General features: G+C 39.0%; 1 protein-coding gene across 13 annotated transcripts in view; it reads left to right on the top strand.

Annotated features, from left to right (window-relative positions):
• Positions 1-19,768, top strand: part of adgrl3.1 (adhesion G protein-coupled receptor L3.1) — a 450,501-nt gene that overhangs the window by 72,505 nt on the left and 358,228 nt on the right. For 12 of the 13 annotated variants that reach the window (XM_059026051.1, XM_034035060.3, XM_034035058.3 and 9 more), the window contains one exon: positions 8,393-8,572. The exons of the other annotated variant lie outside the window; for it this stretch is intronic. In XM_059026051.1, coding sequence (XP_058882034.1) covers positions 8,518-8,572 — 55 coding nt within the window. In that variant the 5' untranslated portion in view covers positions 8,393-8,517. The remainder of the gene's footprint in view (positions 1-8,392; positions 8,573-19,768) is intronic. 13 annotated transcript variants of the gene reach the window in all.

Genomic DNA, 19,768 nt, shown 5'->3' with positions numbered 1-19,768 from the left:
AGTAGCTTATTGATCCCAGCACCTCATCAAGCAGCTTGTTGAGTGATCCCAGGGTGTCAGCTTCAACAACATTACTGGGGAGTTGGTTCCAGACCCTCACAATTCTCTGTGTAAAAAAGTGCCTCCTATTTTCTGTTCTGAATGCCCCTTTCTCTAATCTCCATTTGTGACCCCTGGTCCTTGTTTCTTTTTTCAGGTCAAAAAAGTCCCCTGGGTCGACATTGTCTTTACCGTTTAGGATTTTGAATGCTTGAATCAGATCACTGCGTAGTCTTCTTTGTTCAAGACTGAATAGATTCAATTCTTTTAGCCTGTCTGCATACAACATGCCTTTTAAACCCAGGACAATTCTGGTTGCTCTTCTTGCACTCTTTCTAGAGCAACAATATCCTTTTTGTAACGAGGTGACCAGAACTGAACACAATATTCTAGGTGAGGTCTTACTAATGCATTGCAAAGTTTTAACATTACTTCCCTTGATTTAAATTCAACACTTCTTACAATATATCCGAGCATCTTGTTGGCCTTTTTTATAGCTTCCTCACATTGTCCTAGATGAAGACATTTCTGAGTCAACATAAACTCCTAGGTCTTTTTCATAGTTCCCTTCTTCAATTTCACTATCTCCCATATGACATTTATAATGCACATTTTTATTGCCCGCATGCAATACTTTACACTTTTCTCTATTAAATTTCATTTGCCATGTGTCTGCCTAGTTCTGAATGCTGTCTAGATCATTTTGAATGACCTTTGCTGCAGCAACAGTGTTTGCCACTCCTCCTATTTTTGTGTCGTCTGCAAATGTAACAAGTTTGCTTACTATACCAGAATCTAAATCATTAATGTAGATTAGGAATAGCAGAGGACCTAATACTGATCCCTAATGTGTCATAATGTATAAGCAACCTAGACTACAAACTCGTAGTGGTACATTTGTTTATTAAGAAGCCACCACACATTCCATATTTTATTCCTTATTTTATTCCATATTTTATTCCTTATTTTATTCCATATTTTATTCCTTTATCCATATTTTATTCCTTTGTCCTGGTGATGTATTGTGAGCTTGTAACACATCTTCATGTGTTACAAGTACTGCTTGTACCAAAATCTCCACTTCCATATTGGTGAATTTCAGTTTTCACTTCTGAGCATCCTCATCACCATGGCTAGTACCAGGCTGAGGTCTTTGTGTGCCATTCATTTTCACTTGGAATGTGTAACCTACACACGCAGGGTTGACCCAAACCCGTTATTTATTGTGAGAGGTGTGCAATTCTCCATCACTAACTGCGGTGAGGGGTATTTCAATTGTTTGATTGCGGAATCGCCTGCTTCACCTAATTTTGACGTACTGAACACACACATTACGTGGTATTTTGCGGTCGGTTTTTCCCCTTATAAATTTGGGCCTTAGTGTATTCATTTGGTATACCTCACCATCTTCCATGCAGACACACTAAATAAATCTGGGCATGATTGGGTTACGCTCCACCAGGGACATTTTATAATTTTGTTGTTTTTCAATTATCATTTGAATGTCTACTATGATATTCTGTTTAGTGTTTGTATTTTTTTTTTTTTTTTTCTCTGTCCTTGGTTGACAGTCCTTCAGGTTTGTTTTCTTTTTCAGTCATTTTGTTTGCAGTTCACATAGGTTTTTTTTTTTAACAGTTTTTTTTAGTGGCTCCATCTGAGGCAAGCTATCTGACACAAGCCAAACTATCTGATACAAAAACATTTCAGATGGCTGTATCACATCAATATCAGGGTCTACTATATATTTGATCATATTCCATACTATACAGGCATATGAACAATTGTATCTGTACAGTTAAAAAAAGGATTGAAAGTTATGTGTAAGTATAATTTCGTAGGATGCTGTTTGTGTAGTTACAGTTATATTAATGCGCATATATTCTCACTGCCTTGTGCTGTTTCCAATTTGGTCATCTTTCTTTTTGTACCACTTGTCACCCACTTTAACAAACTTATATTTAACAGATTACTTATATTTAACAGAGTATGTAACATACATTCAACTACCATTTCACACTCAATTGAATACTCTTCAATACTCTATGGCCAGTGAAATTGCGTGATATTACGTATCGTTGAATGCATTTTGGGTATCATAGTACGACAGTATATACAGTAAAAAATAAACAATTAGAATTATATACACTTTAATACAACTCCTGAGGAGCTATACGCTTTCAAGCATGCAGCATTAACTTTAAAACATCTCTACATGCACTTTAGATCTTATTTCTGGCTATAAGAAGTGCAGGTACACAAGTCTTTAAGCTCTTTGACAAGCTTTACATGTACGCCAGTACTGGAAGATCTTTAGTCATGCCTACCCAATAGGCTCGATGTAGTAGAAGGTCCAATGATTTCTTGACACCTTGGTGGCCCGCAAGGGCAGCATCGTGAAAGCGACATAAGAGCTTGTGTTGGAGCGGCTCCGGTAGCACTATTGCACTGACGGCTGGTGCGTACAGTAACATCTGTGTAGTATGCCATCAATGATCCTAAGCTACGGCCATAATTGGGCATATCGGTGCAAGGGAAACTGTTTCCAATCTGTATGTTTCTTGTTTAACAGCTTGAGTGACACTGTGGGGAACTGGGTCCTCCTTCTGGAGTGTTTGCAACTGCTCACATGTAATTTCTGATTCCAGCATGGTCGCTGCAATACTGTGTCCTTGCAGACAGGACTGTGGTTGCCTGGACAGCGTGTCAGCATTTATTTTTTCACACCCTTTTTTGTACTTGATGGTGCAGTCAAACTCCTTCATGGCATATAACAATGGCAAACATTCCTTTTGGATTGTGCCATAGTTTTTTTCACTTTTGGTTAAGCTTTTGTATGCAATAAACATATTGCTTTATTCCAGCACAGCTCCCAGGCCGGTGTCACTGGCATCAGTGAAAAGTTGAAACTCCTTGTCTGGGTCTGAATAAGCCAGGACTGCAGCATTGGCTAGAAAATGTTTAAGTGCTTTGAGACTGCTCACAGTGCACATCCCACAAGAAGGTAGCTCTTTTTACCAGCAATTGGTTCAGTGGTGTTGCCACTGTGCTGAATTGTGGTATACAGCGGCAGTAAGATCATGTCTAACTAACCTGCTTGATTTTTTTGAGGATGCAACATCGACAATGAATAATTGCAAAGCATATGACATGGTTTATTTAGATTTCCAGAAAGAAAGTCCTGCATAAATGATTAATTCTCAAAATGAACGCAGTAGGGATTCAAGGAAATGCATGCACATGGATTAGGGAGTGGTTAACATGTAGAAAACAGAAAGTATTGATTAGAGCAGAAACCTCAAAATGGAGCGAGGTAACCAGTGGTGTACCACAGGGATCAATATTAGGTCCTCTGCTATTCCTAATCTACATTAATGATTTAGATTCTGGTATAGTAAGCAAACTTGTTAAATTTGCAGACGACACAAAAATAGGAGGAGCAGCAGCAAAGGTCATTCAAAATGATCTAGACAGCATTCAGAACTGGGCAGACATTTAATAGAGAAAAGTGTAAGGCACTGCACGCAGGCAACAAAAATGTGCATTATAAATATCATATGGGAGATACTGAAATTGAAGAAGGAATCTATGAAAAAGACCTCGGAGTTCATGTTGACTCAGAAATGTCTTCGTCTAGACAATGTGGGGAAGCTATAAAAAAGGCCAACAAGATGCTCGGATATATTGTGAAAAGTGTTGAATTTAAATCAGTAATGTTAAAACTTTACAATGTATCTAGAATATTGTGTCAGATCTGGTCACCTTGTTACAAAAAGGATATTGCTGCTCTAGAAAGAGTGCAAAGAAGAGCAACCAGAATTATTCCAGGTTTAAAATGCATGTTGTATGCAGACAGGCTAAAAGAATTGAATCTATTCATTCTTGTACAAAGAAGACTATGCGGTGATCTGATTCAAGCATTCAAAATTCTAAAAGGTATTGACAATGTCGACCCAGGGGACTTTTTCGACCTGAAAAAAGAAACAAGGACCGGGGTCACAAACGGAGAGGAGATAAAGGGGCATTCAGAACAGAAAATAGGAGGCACTTTTTTACAAAGAGAATTGTGAGAGTCTGGAAACAACTCCCCAGTAATGTTGTTGAAGATGACACCTTGGGATCTTTCAAGAAGCTGCAAATGAGCAAGATGGGCCGTATGGACTCCTCTCGTTTGTAAACTTTCTTATGTTCTTATGTTCTATTACTATACCGTACCTTACATATATGACACTGTGACAGAGAAAGAATGAATATTGGTTATAAATCTCCCTCCCGACCTGGGAGGGCGCTGTGTAAAGGGAACAGAGTGACCCGGACTGGATGGTCTGACAATTCATTCCATGGGAAAGGTGAAAGTCGGCCATCTAGAAAGGGGGCAGAACTATGGTACGCCAAGTCATCGCCCCAGAAGTGAAGGGATGTGCCAACCGCGGATTGGAGGAGAAACGGTTGCACTCGCTAACCAAGGGGGCATGACTGACGGTACAAAAGGGGACGTGGCTAGGTGATCTGTCCTTTTTGTTATGGTTAAGAGAGAACTGCAGAAAGGAGAACTATATTTGTATCGTGAGTGTTTGTTTGTTTTGTCGTGTCTAATTATATACTTGTTTGTTTATTAGACAGCTAACACGGGACTTTTATTTCGGGATGTAAACCCTTCATTTGGAACAGTGCGTTGCCTGGGATTATTCTTTGCGGTTGCTAGACCGGAATTGTAAAAATAAATGTGTTTGGATCGTGAACTTTGTTGTCTGTCTTCTGTTTCGTAATGACATCACCTCTACACCTGTGCACTGCAAACCACTTTGCCACAGGCACAAACTTAAAAAGAATTATATTGTACACCAATCTGCTATAATTTTCAGTTGGTATATGCTACTGTAGTCCATATGCTGTGTGTGTAAAACCCGCACCACCATTTACATTTTTCAAAGTAAGAGTTGCACTGGACGACAAAAATCGGTATTGATTTTTAGTGAATTTTTATTTGAAGTGAGTCAAATACAGCCAAGAAACGCCTGGTTCTGGGAGAGCATACCACTGAAAAATGCTTGGTGAAACGGTTAATTAAATATTCTTTCAGTACTAGAAACTACAAAATGGTATTTCTTGGTTCAGGACATGCTAGAGAATATTATCAATACTTCAGGAACTATAAAAACTTTTACTGATTTTCTATTATGATTCATAGAGATAAAGGTACAGAAACATGTTATTCTGGTACCTGAAGGACCCTACAATACTCCCTGAAAATGTTGTTGACATTTTTGTTAATATAGGCAAAATACAAGACATTCTTTCACCTGAGTGATTCTATGAATTGAGCCTTTTATTAAAAAACAACACAAAACATGGTTTAGAACTGTACATTTATTTTAATAAGAAATAATAGGACAGCAGTGTGGAGTAGTGGTGAGGGCTCTGGACTCTTGACCGGAGGGTTGTGGGTTCAATCCCTGGTGGAGGACACTGCTGCTGTACCCTTGAGCAAGGTACTTTACCTAGATTGCTCCAGTAAAAAAAACAACTGTATAAATGGGTAATTGTATGTAAAAATAATGTGATATCTTGTAACAACTGTAAGTCGTCCTGGATAACGTCTGCTAAGAAATAATAATAATAATACTAAGTCACCTATATTATATAAATGAATCACTGTCAGAAAATTCTGATTCACCAGAATCAGACAAGTTTTCTGCCAACAGTGACTCATCTAATTGTCTTGCCATCTGGAAATGCAATTCTATAGAATGGACATGTTTATATTATTGTGTGCATATCAATTTCTGTACAGTGAACATACACATATACAAACAGCAAGAACAACAGAATAAATAGTGCTAACTATTATAAGCAAACACAGTACAATTGCAGTAGTATTTCATTTCTTAGCTGTTTAAAAGTCAATATAAATATTGTAGTATTGTTGGTCTACTGGGTTTTGGAAGAGGGTTAGCATGTTTATTTTTTTTCCACTTCAACTGTTTTGTTTTAAGTGACATGTTTCTTAGCAGAAGTTTTTGATGGTATTAGAATTTAGAGTATATGGAGGAGATATGTCTGTCTTTTGTCTGTATGTCACATGCGTTTTCATTGTGCATCAGTATATGTAAAATTGCAAGTCTTAAGTTTTACATCAATAGCTCATTGGGCACTGTAACAGGGTGAGGAGCCCGGTGTATGTGTTTGTTTATTTATAGAGCGGGGTACCCCTCTGCAGTTTATTGTTTTGTATTTGTTTTGTTGTAGTTATTATTGTTATGATTATTGTTATTATTGTTAATTATTATTGTTATGATTTATTTGTTTATAAATATAGCGGCGGAGCCATGTTTTGTTATTATTTTGTATTGTTTAGCAGCATGGATGGGAAGCCCCATCCACATTAAAAACCTTGTGCAGAAGGTGACCATCTCCCGAGTTAATTAATTGTTTAATTGTTGCCAATTGTGAGATGGTCACCTGTATATAACCTTGCAGTTCTCCCAGCTCTAGGTGGATGTTCAAGAGGAGGAAAGGGAGCAAGAGTTTAAAAGTAAAATTTAAAAAAAATATACAGGATCAGTGATAGCATTTGCCCAGCCTGACCTGTATTGGCTGTTTTTGTGTTAGTGATTTGTTTTTGTTTATCTTTTTATTTTGTGTTTTTTGTTCAAAGATTTTATTTATTTTTGTGTTATAAACGGTGCCACAGCGCCTTTGCACCGCAGTATTTTAGAGTTTGTTTTTCTTCCTGCATTATGGCCTGACGTCACCACTCAGCCATCCTGCCACTGGCACATACTTAATGTTATTTACATTTGAAATAGTGAGCAGATAGGTTTGTTGATTGAGTAGTATTGTTCCTTGGGATAACAAAATACTGAGCTCAAGTCATGTGATTTCATAAAAACACCAGGTGCTCAGTTTTTGGTATTTGAGTTAAAATTGCCAAAATGAGTTAAGAATCTGTATAAATAGCCATTTGAAAAGACATGATTTTAATTAATGTAAGAACAGCAAAAGGTACAACCATGCCCCGCTTGAGTAATGAAGATCACCTGATTGCTATCAGCATGATTGAAGGCAACCTGTCTGTGAGAGAAGTTGCCCAGAGAATGAGATGTTCTGCTTCAACAATCAGCAGACTAATCCAGAGAAACCAGGAAACCAGCTCATTCCAGGAAGAAATAACCCATGCATCAGTGGAATGACTGTAGCTCGCCATCTGCATGAAAATGATTTGCATGCTCGGAGGCCGTAACATGTTGACAGCTGAGAGACTAAATCTTCTGTGGGCCAGAGAACATCTGAGAGAGTGGTGGAGTGTTTTATTCACTGATGAATGCTGCTTTGTCCTTGACAGACCGGACGGAAGACAACGTGTGTGGAGACGGTGTGGTGAGTGTTATGCTGACTGTTGCGTTGTTCAAGCCAACCGGGGGGGGTTTGGAAGTGTGATGATGTGGGGTGGAATTTCCTTTAACACAAGAACGCTTTTGGTGCAGATTGAGGGCAACCTTACTGCTCAGCGATACATTGACGAAGTCCTTGAGGCAACAGTTTTTCTGACCCTGCAAGCCAATCCGGAAGTGTCGATTTTCCAGCAGGACAATGCAAGACCACACAGTGCAAGGATTACAATTGCATGACTTCAAGAAAACAATGTCGAGGTCTTGCCATGGCCAACTTTTCTCCTGACCTGAGTCCAATAAAATATCTGTGGGGCCAAATCGCCAGTGCCATCCACAGGAGACAACCCTGACCAGCCAACCTTTGCCAGCTGGCTGCAGCTGCACAGGAAAAGTGGCGGAACATCCAGTCTATCCAGAGGCTGATCAGGTTTATGCATCAACACTGCCAGGATTGTGTTAATGCTCAGGGAGGTCATACCCAATACTAACTGTAATGTGTGTCACATTTTACCCTGAAAACTTATCATGATTCTTTAATCTGTATTTTTGTTTACATTTTCCCTGATTTTGTTTGATATATATGTTTAAAATATTTGATTAAATCCATTAGACCTGAGTGTTGCCTTTCTGTTATGCAACAGTATATATCGAGATAATTTCTTGGTTAGTGCATTCTTAGAACATGTTATTGAGAGTGTTAGTATCTGGAGGTTTATGTAATCATCAGTCCATCTGTCTGTAAGTCTAACTTATATATAGTGGATGTAGGTTATGGTAATTTAGTTTTTCATGATATTGATAGATCTAAATTTGTATTTATTGATGTGGTGAAGAATGAATATGTCTGACATACTGGCTGGATATGCGGTCACGCAAAACCTCTGAATTGATTTTATCATGAAAGGATTGTGTTACTTTTGTGAAAAAATTGACTGCATTGTTATGTTTTCTGTTTACAGGTTTGCATATTTATGACTCTGATCCATCCTACTGAAGGAGTTCCAAAGGAACAACAACAACGCAATTGGTGTTTTAGCTCACCTGGGAGCTCATACTAGAGCTAGAACGAGCTTACACTGAAGCAATGTGGACTTCACAGTTGGTCCTTTTCACTGTGTTCTTCATACCCACAGTACATGGTAAGAACTGCTGTCTTCTTATAAACTGAGACTCCATCCAAATAGCAAGAGAAATAACTAGGGTTGCCACCTGGCCCTATAATTACAGGACACAGGTGTAAGAATTATATGTTTTAATTGACTATGCTTATTAATTACGTCTTACTCCTGCAATATGTATTCTCCAAAACATAACATTTATTAACCCTTTGCGGTCCATTTATTAATCGCGCGTCAGGCACGCCAGGAATAATTAATTTTCACACGCGCAGTTAATTTTATACGCGCTGTTTAAAAGTATTTTTTTTCACAGTCAAACGGGTTTAAATGGCCCTGCATATCAACAAAGCACACACTAGGCATCTCCAGCCCCTCCCCAGCCTTTTGTTTGCTATAGCGTTCAGCTGTGTAAGAAATAAATAATAATAATAATAATAGTCGTACATACCGATCGATCATCTCCAGATCACTCGTTTTATCACCAAACTCCTCAATAATGCGATCAAAGTCATTATTTTATTACTATAACATCTGAAAAAAGCTCTGCAAATGTCCATGATAGTCTCAGTGCGCTGACGCACTTAGCCAGCTTGTTTATTATGGACGCCCATTATCTGATACCTGATACCATGTATGACTATTCATGAAATACGCCTTTTTTTTTTTTTTTTTTTTTTTTTTCCGACTTGTCTCGGCTCCTGTCGCTACCACTCGGCAATTGAATGGTTTTCTCGGCTTTTTCCGGAGAAAAAACGACTAAACACCCGTTTATTGCGTTGCTATAATGATGTCGGACCCAGTCCGACAAAGGACCTGTGAGGAATAATTGCAATGTCGGACCCAGTCCGACAATGGACCGCAAAGGGTTAATAAAGTATAGTCATGATTCAAATTACTTATGATTGACAGACACTTTATTAAAGAATTTAGTTAACAGAGTTTAGACAGAATTTAGTGGAGCCAAATAATACAGATTAACATTCACTTTGCAGACTTTAATTGCAGACTTTACAGTAGTTACACTAGCTTTTAAACAGTGGTTAGACAGGAGCTACATATTCATCCTGCCATTGGGGGTCAAATCGGTTCTCTGGTTCACAGAGCAGCAGCACCAGGGTCCGGAGGTTAGGATGACTCACTGGGCAGGATTTTCAAAAGGTCGTAAATGATAACTCCAGTGCAAATCGGTATGCAGCACGGATTTTGGCATTTTCAAGCAGTCGTTATGCCTATTTTGTTATTAAATAATCGTGCTAATGTGATTTCCGAAATTATGTTGATTTATAAACTAATGTTAATATCTTAATGAGCAGGGCTTCTTGCGACTATTTATTTTGTTTGTGTGGGAATTTAAAAGCAAATCCGTGTTAATTGTCATAATTTATCAGGAGCTAATTTGCACTTGGAAAAGTAAATTTCTTACAGACTACCTAGATAATTCAACATTTGTAGTTATGAAAATATTTAAGCCTTTTCTATACTTGTAGTTATGAATGAGATGTATTCACTTGTTTTAATCATTTCTAACCTTACTGAACATTTTTTATATTGTTAAAATGATATACCGTTAGTTGCACCTAGTGTATTGTTACATAAATTATCAATGCAACTGCAACTGTAGCCTGCAACTGTCTGATATGTACATTATATGACAGCTGACCTGTACTGTAAATTTGATTTGAATTATACAAATAAAAAACTCAAGAGTAAATAATGAAAGCTTGGTATAGAAAAAGGCGTACTAGATATTACAATAAAGTTTCCTTACAGGCAACAGATCATTGACATGAATTTTGCCTAAATGTATATGTAATATTGTCAGACTCCCCCCCACACTTTATATACAATGTACACTTTCTCCTTCACATGTTTGTATGCGTATAACATGTTCTTATAATACTGTAAGTGTTCGCGTTGAGTTTATTTATCGTGGAGGCGAGAAAAGTGTAGCCTTCCAGAGAACATGCATTCAACATGATTAGAGGAATTCACCAAACAATTATAAACAAACTGTGTATTGGGTTAGGGAGTTCTATCGTTATTTTAAAAGCTTAATGAATATATATAATGAAGAATTGTGTGAGCAGCTTCAATAAATGTATTTAATTGTTTAATTGCCGTGTTGGTTCGATCCGGAGAGCATCGTAACAACGTAGATTAAAATTGCATTGCTTTAAATTGTATATGGTAAAAAAGAATATCAAATTAGTTCAATTCCATCATTATAGAGAACTTTATATATATATATATATATATATATATATATATATATATATATATATATATATATATATATTTTAAGAACATAAGAAAGTTTACAAACGAGAGGAGGCCTTCGGCCCATTTTGCTCGTTAGTAGCTTATTGATCCCAGAGTCTCATCAAGCAGCTTCTTGAAGGATCCCAGGGTGTCGGCTTCAACAACATTACTGGGGAGTTGGTTCCAGACCCTCACAATTATCTGTGTAAAACAGTGCCTCCTATTTTCTGTTCTGAATACCCCTTTATCTAATCTCCATTTGTGACCCCTGGTCCTTGTTTCTTTTTTCAGATCAAAAAAGTCCCTTGGGTCGACATTGTCAATACCATTTAGAATTTTGAGCCTGTCTGCATACGCCATGCCTTTTAAACCTGGAATAATTCTGGTCGCTCTTCTTTGCACTCTTTCTAAGCAGCAATATCCTTTTTGTAGCGAGGTGACCAGAACTGAACTTGATATTCTAGATAAAGTCCTTACTAATGCATTGTAAAGTTTTAACATTACTACCCTTGATTTAAATTCAACACTTTTCACAATATATCCGAGCATCTTGTTGGCCTTTTTTATAGCTTCCCCACATTGTCTAGATAAAGACATTTCTCAGTCAACATAAACTCCTAGATCTTTTTATTGTCTACGTGCAGTACCTTACACTTTCTCTATTAAATGTAATTTGCCATGTGTCTGCCCAGTTCTGAATCTTGTCTAGATAAGAACATAAAAGAACATAAGAAAGTTTACAAACGAGAGGAGGCCATTCGGCCCATCTTGCTTGTTTGGTTGTTAGTAGCTTATTGATCCCTGAATCTCATCAAGCAGCTTCTTGAAAGATCCCAGGGTGTCGGCTTCAACAATATTACTGGGGAGTTGGTTCCAGACCCTCAATTCTCTGTGTAAAAAAAATGCCTCCTATTTTCTGTTCTGAATGCCCCTTTATCTAATCTCCATGTGTGACCCCTGGTCCTTGTTTCTTTTTTTAGGTCGAAAAAGTCACCTGGGTCGACATTATCTATACCTTTTCGGATTTTGAATGTTTGAATCAGATCATCGCAAATGTTTGAATCAGATCACAGTGCCATATATGTAAGGTACTGTATAGTAATAGAACATAAGAACATAAGAAAGTTTACAAACGAGAGGAGTCCATACGGCCCATCTTGCTCATTTGCAGCTTCTTGAAAGATCCCAAGGTGTCATCTTCAACAACATTACTGGGGAGTTGTTTCCAGACTCTCACAATTCTCTTTGTAAAAAAGTGCCTCCTATTTTCCGTTCTGAATGCCCCTTTATCTCCTCTCCGTTTGTGACCCCGGTCCTTGTTTCTTTTTTCAGGTCGAAAAAGTCCCCTGGGTCGACATTGTCAATACCTTTTAGAATTTTGAATGCTTGAATCAGATCACCGCATAGTCTTCTTTGTACAAGAACGAATAGATTCAATTCTTTTAGCCTGTCTGCATACAACATGCATTTTAAACCTGGGATAATTCTGGTCGCTCTTCTTTGCACTCTTTCTAGAGCAGCAATATCCTTTTGTAACGAGGTGACCAGAACAGAACACAATATTCTAGGTGAGGTCGTACTAATGCATTGTAGAGTTTTAACATAACTTCCCTTGATTTAAATTCAACACTTCACACAATATATCTGAGCATCTTGTTGGCCTTTTTTATAGCTTCCCCACATTGTCTAGATGAAGACATTTCTGAGTCAACATAAACTCCTAGGTCGTTTTCATAAATTCCTTCTTCAATTTCAGTGTCTCCCATATGATATTTATAATGCACATTTGTATTGCCTGCGTGCAGTACTTTACACGTTTCTCTATTAAATGTCATTTGCCATGTGTCTGCCCAGTTCTGAATGCTGTCTAGATCATTTTGAATGACCTTTGCTGCTGCAACAGTGTTTGCCACACCTCCTATTTTTGTGTCGTCTGCAAATTTAACAAGTTTGCTTACTATACCAGAATCTAAATCATTAATGTAGATTGGGAATAGCAGAGGACCTAATACTGATCCCTGTGGTACTCCACTGGTTACCTCGCTCCATTTTAAGGTTTCTCCTCTAATCAGTACTTTCTGTTTTCTACATGTTAACCACTCCCTAATCCATGTGCATGCATTTCCTTGAATCCCTACTGTGTTACGTTTGAGAAATAATCTTTTATGCGGGACCTTGTCAAAAGCTTTCTGGAAATCTAAATAAACCATGTCGTATGCTTTGCAGTTATCCATTGTCGATGTATCATCCTCAAAAAAATCAAGCAGGTTAGTTAGACACGATCTCCCTTTCCTAAAACCATGCTGACTGTCTCCCAGGATATTGTTACCATATAGGTAATTTTCCATTTTAGATCGTATTATAGTTTCCATATGTTTACATGTAATAGAAGTTATTGGTCTGTAGTTACCTGGTTCGGTTTTGACTCCCTTTTTGTGGATCGGTATTAAGTTTACTATTTTCCAATCTGTCGGTACAACCTCTGTGTCAAGAGATGGTGCATGATCTTGGTTAGCGGTTTATAAATAACTTCTTAAATTTCTTTGAGTACTATTGGGAGGATCTCCTCCAGCCCAGGGGATTTGTTTATTTTAAGAGCTCCTAGTCCCTTTAACACTTCTGCCTCTGTTATGCTAAAGTTATTTAAAACTGGACAGGAACAGGTCGACATGTGGGGTATGTTGTCCGTGTCCTCCTTTTCTTAGTCTATGATTTTACAATTTGTGTCTCTTAGACATTTAACCCTTTGCGGTCCATTGTCGGACTGGGTCCGACATTGCAATTATTCCTCACAGGTCCTTTGTCGGACTGGGTCCGACATCATTATAGCAACGCAATAAACGGGTGTTTAGTCGTTTTTTCTCCGGAAAAAGCTGAGAAAACCATTCAATTGCCGAGTGGGAGCGACAGGAGCCGAGACAAGTCGAAAAAAAAAAAAAGGCGTATCTCATGAATAGTCATACATGGTATCAGGTATCAGATAACGGGGCGTTCATAGTAAACAAGCTGGCTGAGTGTGTCAGCGCACAGAGACTATCATGGACATTTGCAGAGCTTTTTTCAGATGTTATAGTAATAAAATAATGACTTGGATCGCATTATTGAGGAGTTTGGTGATAAAACGAGTGATCCGGAGATGATCGATCGGTATGTACGACTATTATTATTATTTATTTCTTACATAAGTGAACGCTATAGCAAACGAAAGGGTGGGGCGGGGCCGGAGATGCCTACTGAGTGCTTTGTTGATATGCAGGGCCATTTAAACCCGTTTGACTGTGAAAAAAAATACTTTTAAACAGTGCGTATAAAATTAACTGCGCGTGTGAAAATTAGACCTGGCGTGCAGTTAATAAATGGACTGCAAAGGGTTAACCTCTTTGAATGTTCTTTTGCTGTTATAATAGTGGAAAAACATTTTGGAATTGGTTTTAGCCCCCTTAGCAATATTGATCTCTCATTCTCTCTTGGCCTTTCTAACTTCCTTTTTAACTTGTATTTGCAGTTCCAAGTACTCTTTCTGTGTACTTTGTTTTTGGTCCCTTTTAAACGATGTGTAAAGAGCCTTTTTTCGCTCTTGACGACGAAGGTGGGAGCAGCGTGTAGTCTCCTGGCGACGAAGGTGGGAGCAGCGTGTAGTCTCCTGGCGACGAAGGTGGGAGCAGTGTGTAGTCTCCCCCTGTTGCAGGGGACTGATGCGGCTCTCCCTCACTTGCAGGGGACTGGTGTGGCTCTCCCTGACTTGCAGGGGACTGGTGCGGCTCTCCCTCTATTGCAGGGAACTGGTGCGGCTCTCCCCCTGGCTCGGAAGGCGAAACCAGCAAAGGCTTCTCTCCCGGCATTGGAAGCTCGCGCTCCCCGTCTGGGCGCTGGCGAGCTGGCATAGGGGCATCCCGACCATCGCCCGCACCAGCTCTGTGGCACCTTGGAGCAGTCCCTCCAGCGGTGATCCACCTTTCCGCACCAGGGGAACAGGTTCTCTGGCTCCTCTGGCCGCTGTTGCAGTGGTTGTTGGGGCGTTGGGAGCAGCAGTCTACCTCCTCCTGCTCATGGTAGAGACTGAGGCGACCCCTGCTCCACCCTCTCCTGAAGGACAGGGCAGCGGGTCACGTACTGCTCACCTCCGCAGATGGGGCATAGTTGAGGTAGCTGTCTGAGGGGGTACCAGGGACAGTTTGTGCTGGAATACCCAGGCTCAATGCAGCAGTAACACCCAGGCTGCTGTTCCTCCGGCTGGTGGTGTGGCTGCTGCCTTCTATCGTTCTTTCCCTTTTTTTTTTTTTCAAAACAACTCGCAGTATCCCTGGTCTGACGCTTGGAGGCGCTGTTGTCCCGGTTCTGACACCAAGTGTGACAAGCAGGCTGTAGTGGTGATGTCAGACCCGTAAGAAACACACAGTACTGCAAAGTGAAATGCGAACTGCGCTGTTGCGTGTTTAATAATGAACAAAATAAAAAGGTTTTAAACAAAAAACAGCACACCGTACTTTGGGCCAAAATAAATAGACAAAACAACAAAACAGTAAACAGTGCATGAACAGACAAACAAACACGGTGAGTCAAAGAAACTTATTTTTTTCTCCTTCTCCACACCCGTTCTCCACTCATGAACACACAACCCCGAGTGAGTGCTTTGTGCATCTATATATACTGTTGTGCCGGGATTCAATTACTAATTAATTATTCACTTGAATCCCAGCACGTGAACTAATTCTGTGCAACCCCATGTTTACATATTATTAAATACTTTAAATGCACGTGAAGTGCAATCCCTGTGCCTAAATACAATTATACATTTTAAATAACTTGTGCTACACACACCCATTTATATCCCGTGCAGCAATATCTATATACCAACATTAACACACCACACGCAACATACAATACAGAAATGCACACAAGGGCGGGGCACATTGCCACACTCCCCCAGTGAAACAAAAAACTGTCTATTAGAGAGGTAGGAGCTAAACCAATTTAGTACATTACCTGCCAGTCCCACCCATCCCTTTAGACAGTCAATTAAAATGGAATGATCCACTGTATCAGAAGCAGCACTAATTTCCAAAAGAACGAGAATGGAAATAGAATTTGAATACACTCATCAGTAAATCATTTGTTACTGTAACCAGTAGTCTCTGTACTGTGATTAGAACGAAACACAGATTTAAACGTTTCAAGAATATTGTTTGAACTCAAGAAAACATTAAGTTGTTTAAGTACTATTTTTTCAAGGACCTTTGCTAAAAACGGGAGTTTTGAAATGGGTCTAAAGTTACTCAGAAGTGAGCTATTTAAGTTTTTTTTTTTTTTTTTTTTTAAGACAGGGCTTAACCAGGGCAATTTTAAAAGAGGATGGAACTATTCCAATTTCCAGTGAACTATTTATAATCATAAGAATATCATTGCACCGGAAACTAAAGATATCCTTCAGAAATCTAGTTCTATTAAATATGACGTCACATATTTAATAGCCTACTCGGATAATCTCATGCATGGCAGTTTCCAGAACCTGAGATGTCTGTGTTCATTAGTTCGTTCTAATAAACACAGTAGGTCACCGATTGACAAACTGTGAATAAAAAAACGTGCCCATATCACCTTAAACCGTGTGAACCGTGGTAATCGTGGTATAGAAAAATGGTTGCAGTTTCAAAACCGTGGCAGTTTATACCACGGTTTTACCGTAAAACCGGTACCGTAAAACCGTGACATCCCTAACAATGACAGATTGAGAGAGTCCAAGACAATCCAGAATTATGTTGAAGTCGTCACTAGGTGGGAGGAAAGCAAGTCAACATGAATGTTGAAGTCACCTAAGAGTAGGATTTTGTCAGAAGTGCAGATGAGGGAGAGGAATTCTGAAAACTTGGCAATAAAAGCAGACTTGCTCTTAGGTAGATAGAACAAGGGTGAGGGACATGGGAGAGAGGAGCTTGATGGCGAGATGATCAAATGAAGAAAAGGCAGGCAAAGAAAGAACTGAGGAAGCAAGCACAGAATTTGCAATAACAGCAGTGCCCCCGCCTCGGCCAGTGAGGCAAGGTTTGTCAAAGAGGGAATAGCCCTTTGGGGTGGCTAGATGCAGTGAGTACATGTCATTTACAGAGTGCCAGGATTCAGCTAGACAGAGAATATCAAGATTGGTATCTATGTAAGCCACCTCTACCTTCACAATAAGCTACTGACCAAAAGATACGCCTGGACTGCTGGGGATTTTGATATCACTGTGGTCAAGGGTAAGTCTCTGACATTATCATGCATGTTAAATTATCGCTTACAATACATGTAGTGTGCATGGTATTTTAATGGTATTCCATGCTTCTCTGACAAATGAAGGCAAAGCATTCCATAATTTAGGAGCTCTACAAGAAAAAGCCCTACCTGTACCGTTGCTACTAACAACTAAACAAGCAAGATGGGCCGAATGGCTTCCTCTTGTTTGTAAACTTTCTTATGTTCTTCTTACCTCCCGTGTTGCTTTTGTTGACCCTAGGAATAACCAGCAGCCCCGCATCCTATGATCTCAGAGTGCAGTTTGGAAGATACGGGGCCAGTAACTCCTGCAAATAACTAGGTGCTAATCCATTCAGGGTCTTATAAGTTAACAGCAAAATCTTAAAATCAGTTCTATACTGCACAGGGAGCCAGGGGTAATATGTTCACTTTTCCTGGTTTTAGTCAGAATTCTAGCGGCAGTATTCTTCACAAACTGCAAGCGGGATACCACACATTTTGGGACACAAGAAGAAAGTGACAATAATCAGTTCTGGATGAAACAAAAGGCATGCTTTAGTCTCTTGGCATCAGACACAGAAATAATTAGTCTAAATTTGGTTATATTTCTCAAATGGTAAAAAGATACTTTAGTAACTTCCCAAATATGACTCTCAAATGAGAGATTAGGATCAAAGATGACCCCCAAATGCTTAATTTCTAGTTTTAGTTTTGATGAGAGACTGCAAGGGTCAAGCTCATGTAATCCCACATTTCCTTTTAGTTGGTTCTGTGATCCGACTAGCATAACCTCTGTTTTATCTGAATTCAACATTAAAAAATTTTGTGACAGCCAATATTTGATGTCTGTAAGGCAAGTAGCTAATAACACCCAGGCAGAAGTAGTTCCTGGCTTCAGGAACAAATATAGCTGGGCATCATCAGCATAGCAGTGGAAGTTCACTCCATGTCTGCGGAGAATGTCACCTAATGGTAGCATATATAATGAAAACAACAAGGGACCTAAAATGGAGCCCTGTGTCCTCTGCTATTCCTAATCTACATTAATGACTTAGATTCTGGTATAGTAAGCAAACTTGTTAAATTTGCAGACTACACAAAAATAGGAGTGCCAAACACTGTTGCAGCAGCAAAGGTCATTCAAAATGATCTAGACAGCATTCAGAACTGGGCAGACACATGACAAATGACATTTAATAGAGAAAAGTGTAAGGTACTACATGCAGGCAATAAAAATGTGCATTATAAATACCATTATGGGAAATACTGAAATTGAAGAAGGAATCTATGAAAAAGATGTAGGAGTTTATGTGAGGAAGCTATAAAAAAAGGCCAACAAAATGCTCGGATATATAGTGAAAAGTGTTGAATTTAAATCAAGGGAAGTAATGTTAAATGTTAAAACTTTACAGTGCATTACTAAGACCTCATCTAGAATATTGTGTTCAGTTCTGGTCACCTCGCTACAAAAAGGATATTGCTGCTCTAGAAAGAGTGCAAAGAAGAGCGACCAGAATTATCCCGGGTTTAAAGGCATGTCGTATGCAGACAGGCTAAAAGAATTTAATCTATCCAGTCTTGAACAAAGAAGACTACACGGCAATCTGATTCAAGCATTCAAAATTCTAAAAGGTATAGACAATGTCGAGCCAGGGGACTGTTTTTTTTTTACCTGTGTAACACTTGTCTCACTTACCCCTACACAAATAGGCCTTGCACCTAACAGTAAGGGCCCTGGATTCTTATCTATTATCCCAGAACCAATGGTCCTTTAGTTTTAGCACACTGTTACCAGACAAACTATCACACTTACTTTTCTTCTTTAGCGATGCCTCCACCTGATGGTCACGTGGTTTCCCTATTATTGGCACGCGTCCACAGGAACTTATATTCAACCATAACAAATGCAAATTAAGCAAGAGCAATATACAACTAATAAAATCACACTCACACACACTACTGAATTTTATATAAAAATAATCTTTATAAATGGGGATTCAAGTTAAACTAATATAATAAACTGCAGGTAAGTAAATTGTACATACAATATAAACAATTCCAATAACAAAATACTTTCCCCAAAATGTAACTTCTTTTAAGTCACCAAACAGTAACTAAAAACTCTATGCTTCAGTTGTATTTAACTCAAATGTACTCTTCTAATATATTCAATTCAAAATAAACGCTAGTGGAGTGCACTCCAGCCCCACGTGTAACACACATGTAGACAGACGAACAAACAAACACTGTTGCAGGCCTGAATCGTGGCTCGGGTACGTTATGGCCTAGAAATAAAACAAAATGCCCCCTTCACAAGCTTTATTGAGAATACACAGTTACGCTTACTATTTTAAAAGAAAACACTTTGTTGAAAAACTCACAATTCTGAAAGGCTTCTCCCAGTTGTAGCTCTCGGTTACTTGCGGTCTCTGGATCACGGCAAACCTCTCTGTCGCTGCAGTCTACCTCGCTCTCTCTATCTGGAAACACTGTCCAGCTGCCTCTCAATTGCTTCGTTTATTTTACGATCTAGTCACTGTCTCTTTACTTTCATTTCAAGCACGTATTAACGGTGCATAAACTTAAACTTTGCAATACAATATGTTGTTTTAACAAGACTGTATATCACAATGCCTAAGAAAATAACTCGCACTGAGTGACTACGTAAACTGACAGACCTACGCTGCTTAAAATAAAACACGAGCTTGGTACGTGAACTCAAAA

Source organism: Acipenser ruthenus, chromosome 1, assembly GCF_902713425.1.
Source record: "Acipenser ruthenus chromosome 1, fAciRut3.2 maternal haplotype, whole genome shotgun sequence".
NCBI lineage: Eukaryota > Metazoa > Chordata > Actinopteri > Acipenseriformes > Acipenseridae > Acipenser > Acipenser ruthenus.
The sequence above is the reverse complement of the archived record's forward strand: the minus strand, read 5'-3'. Positions and strand labels throughout refer to the sequence as shown.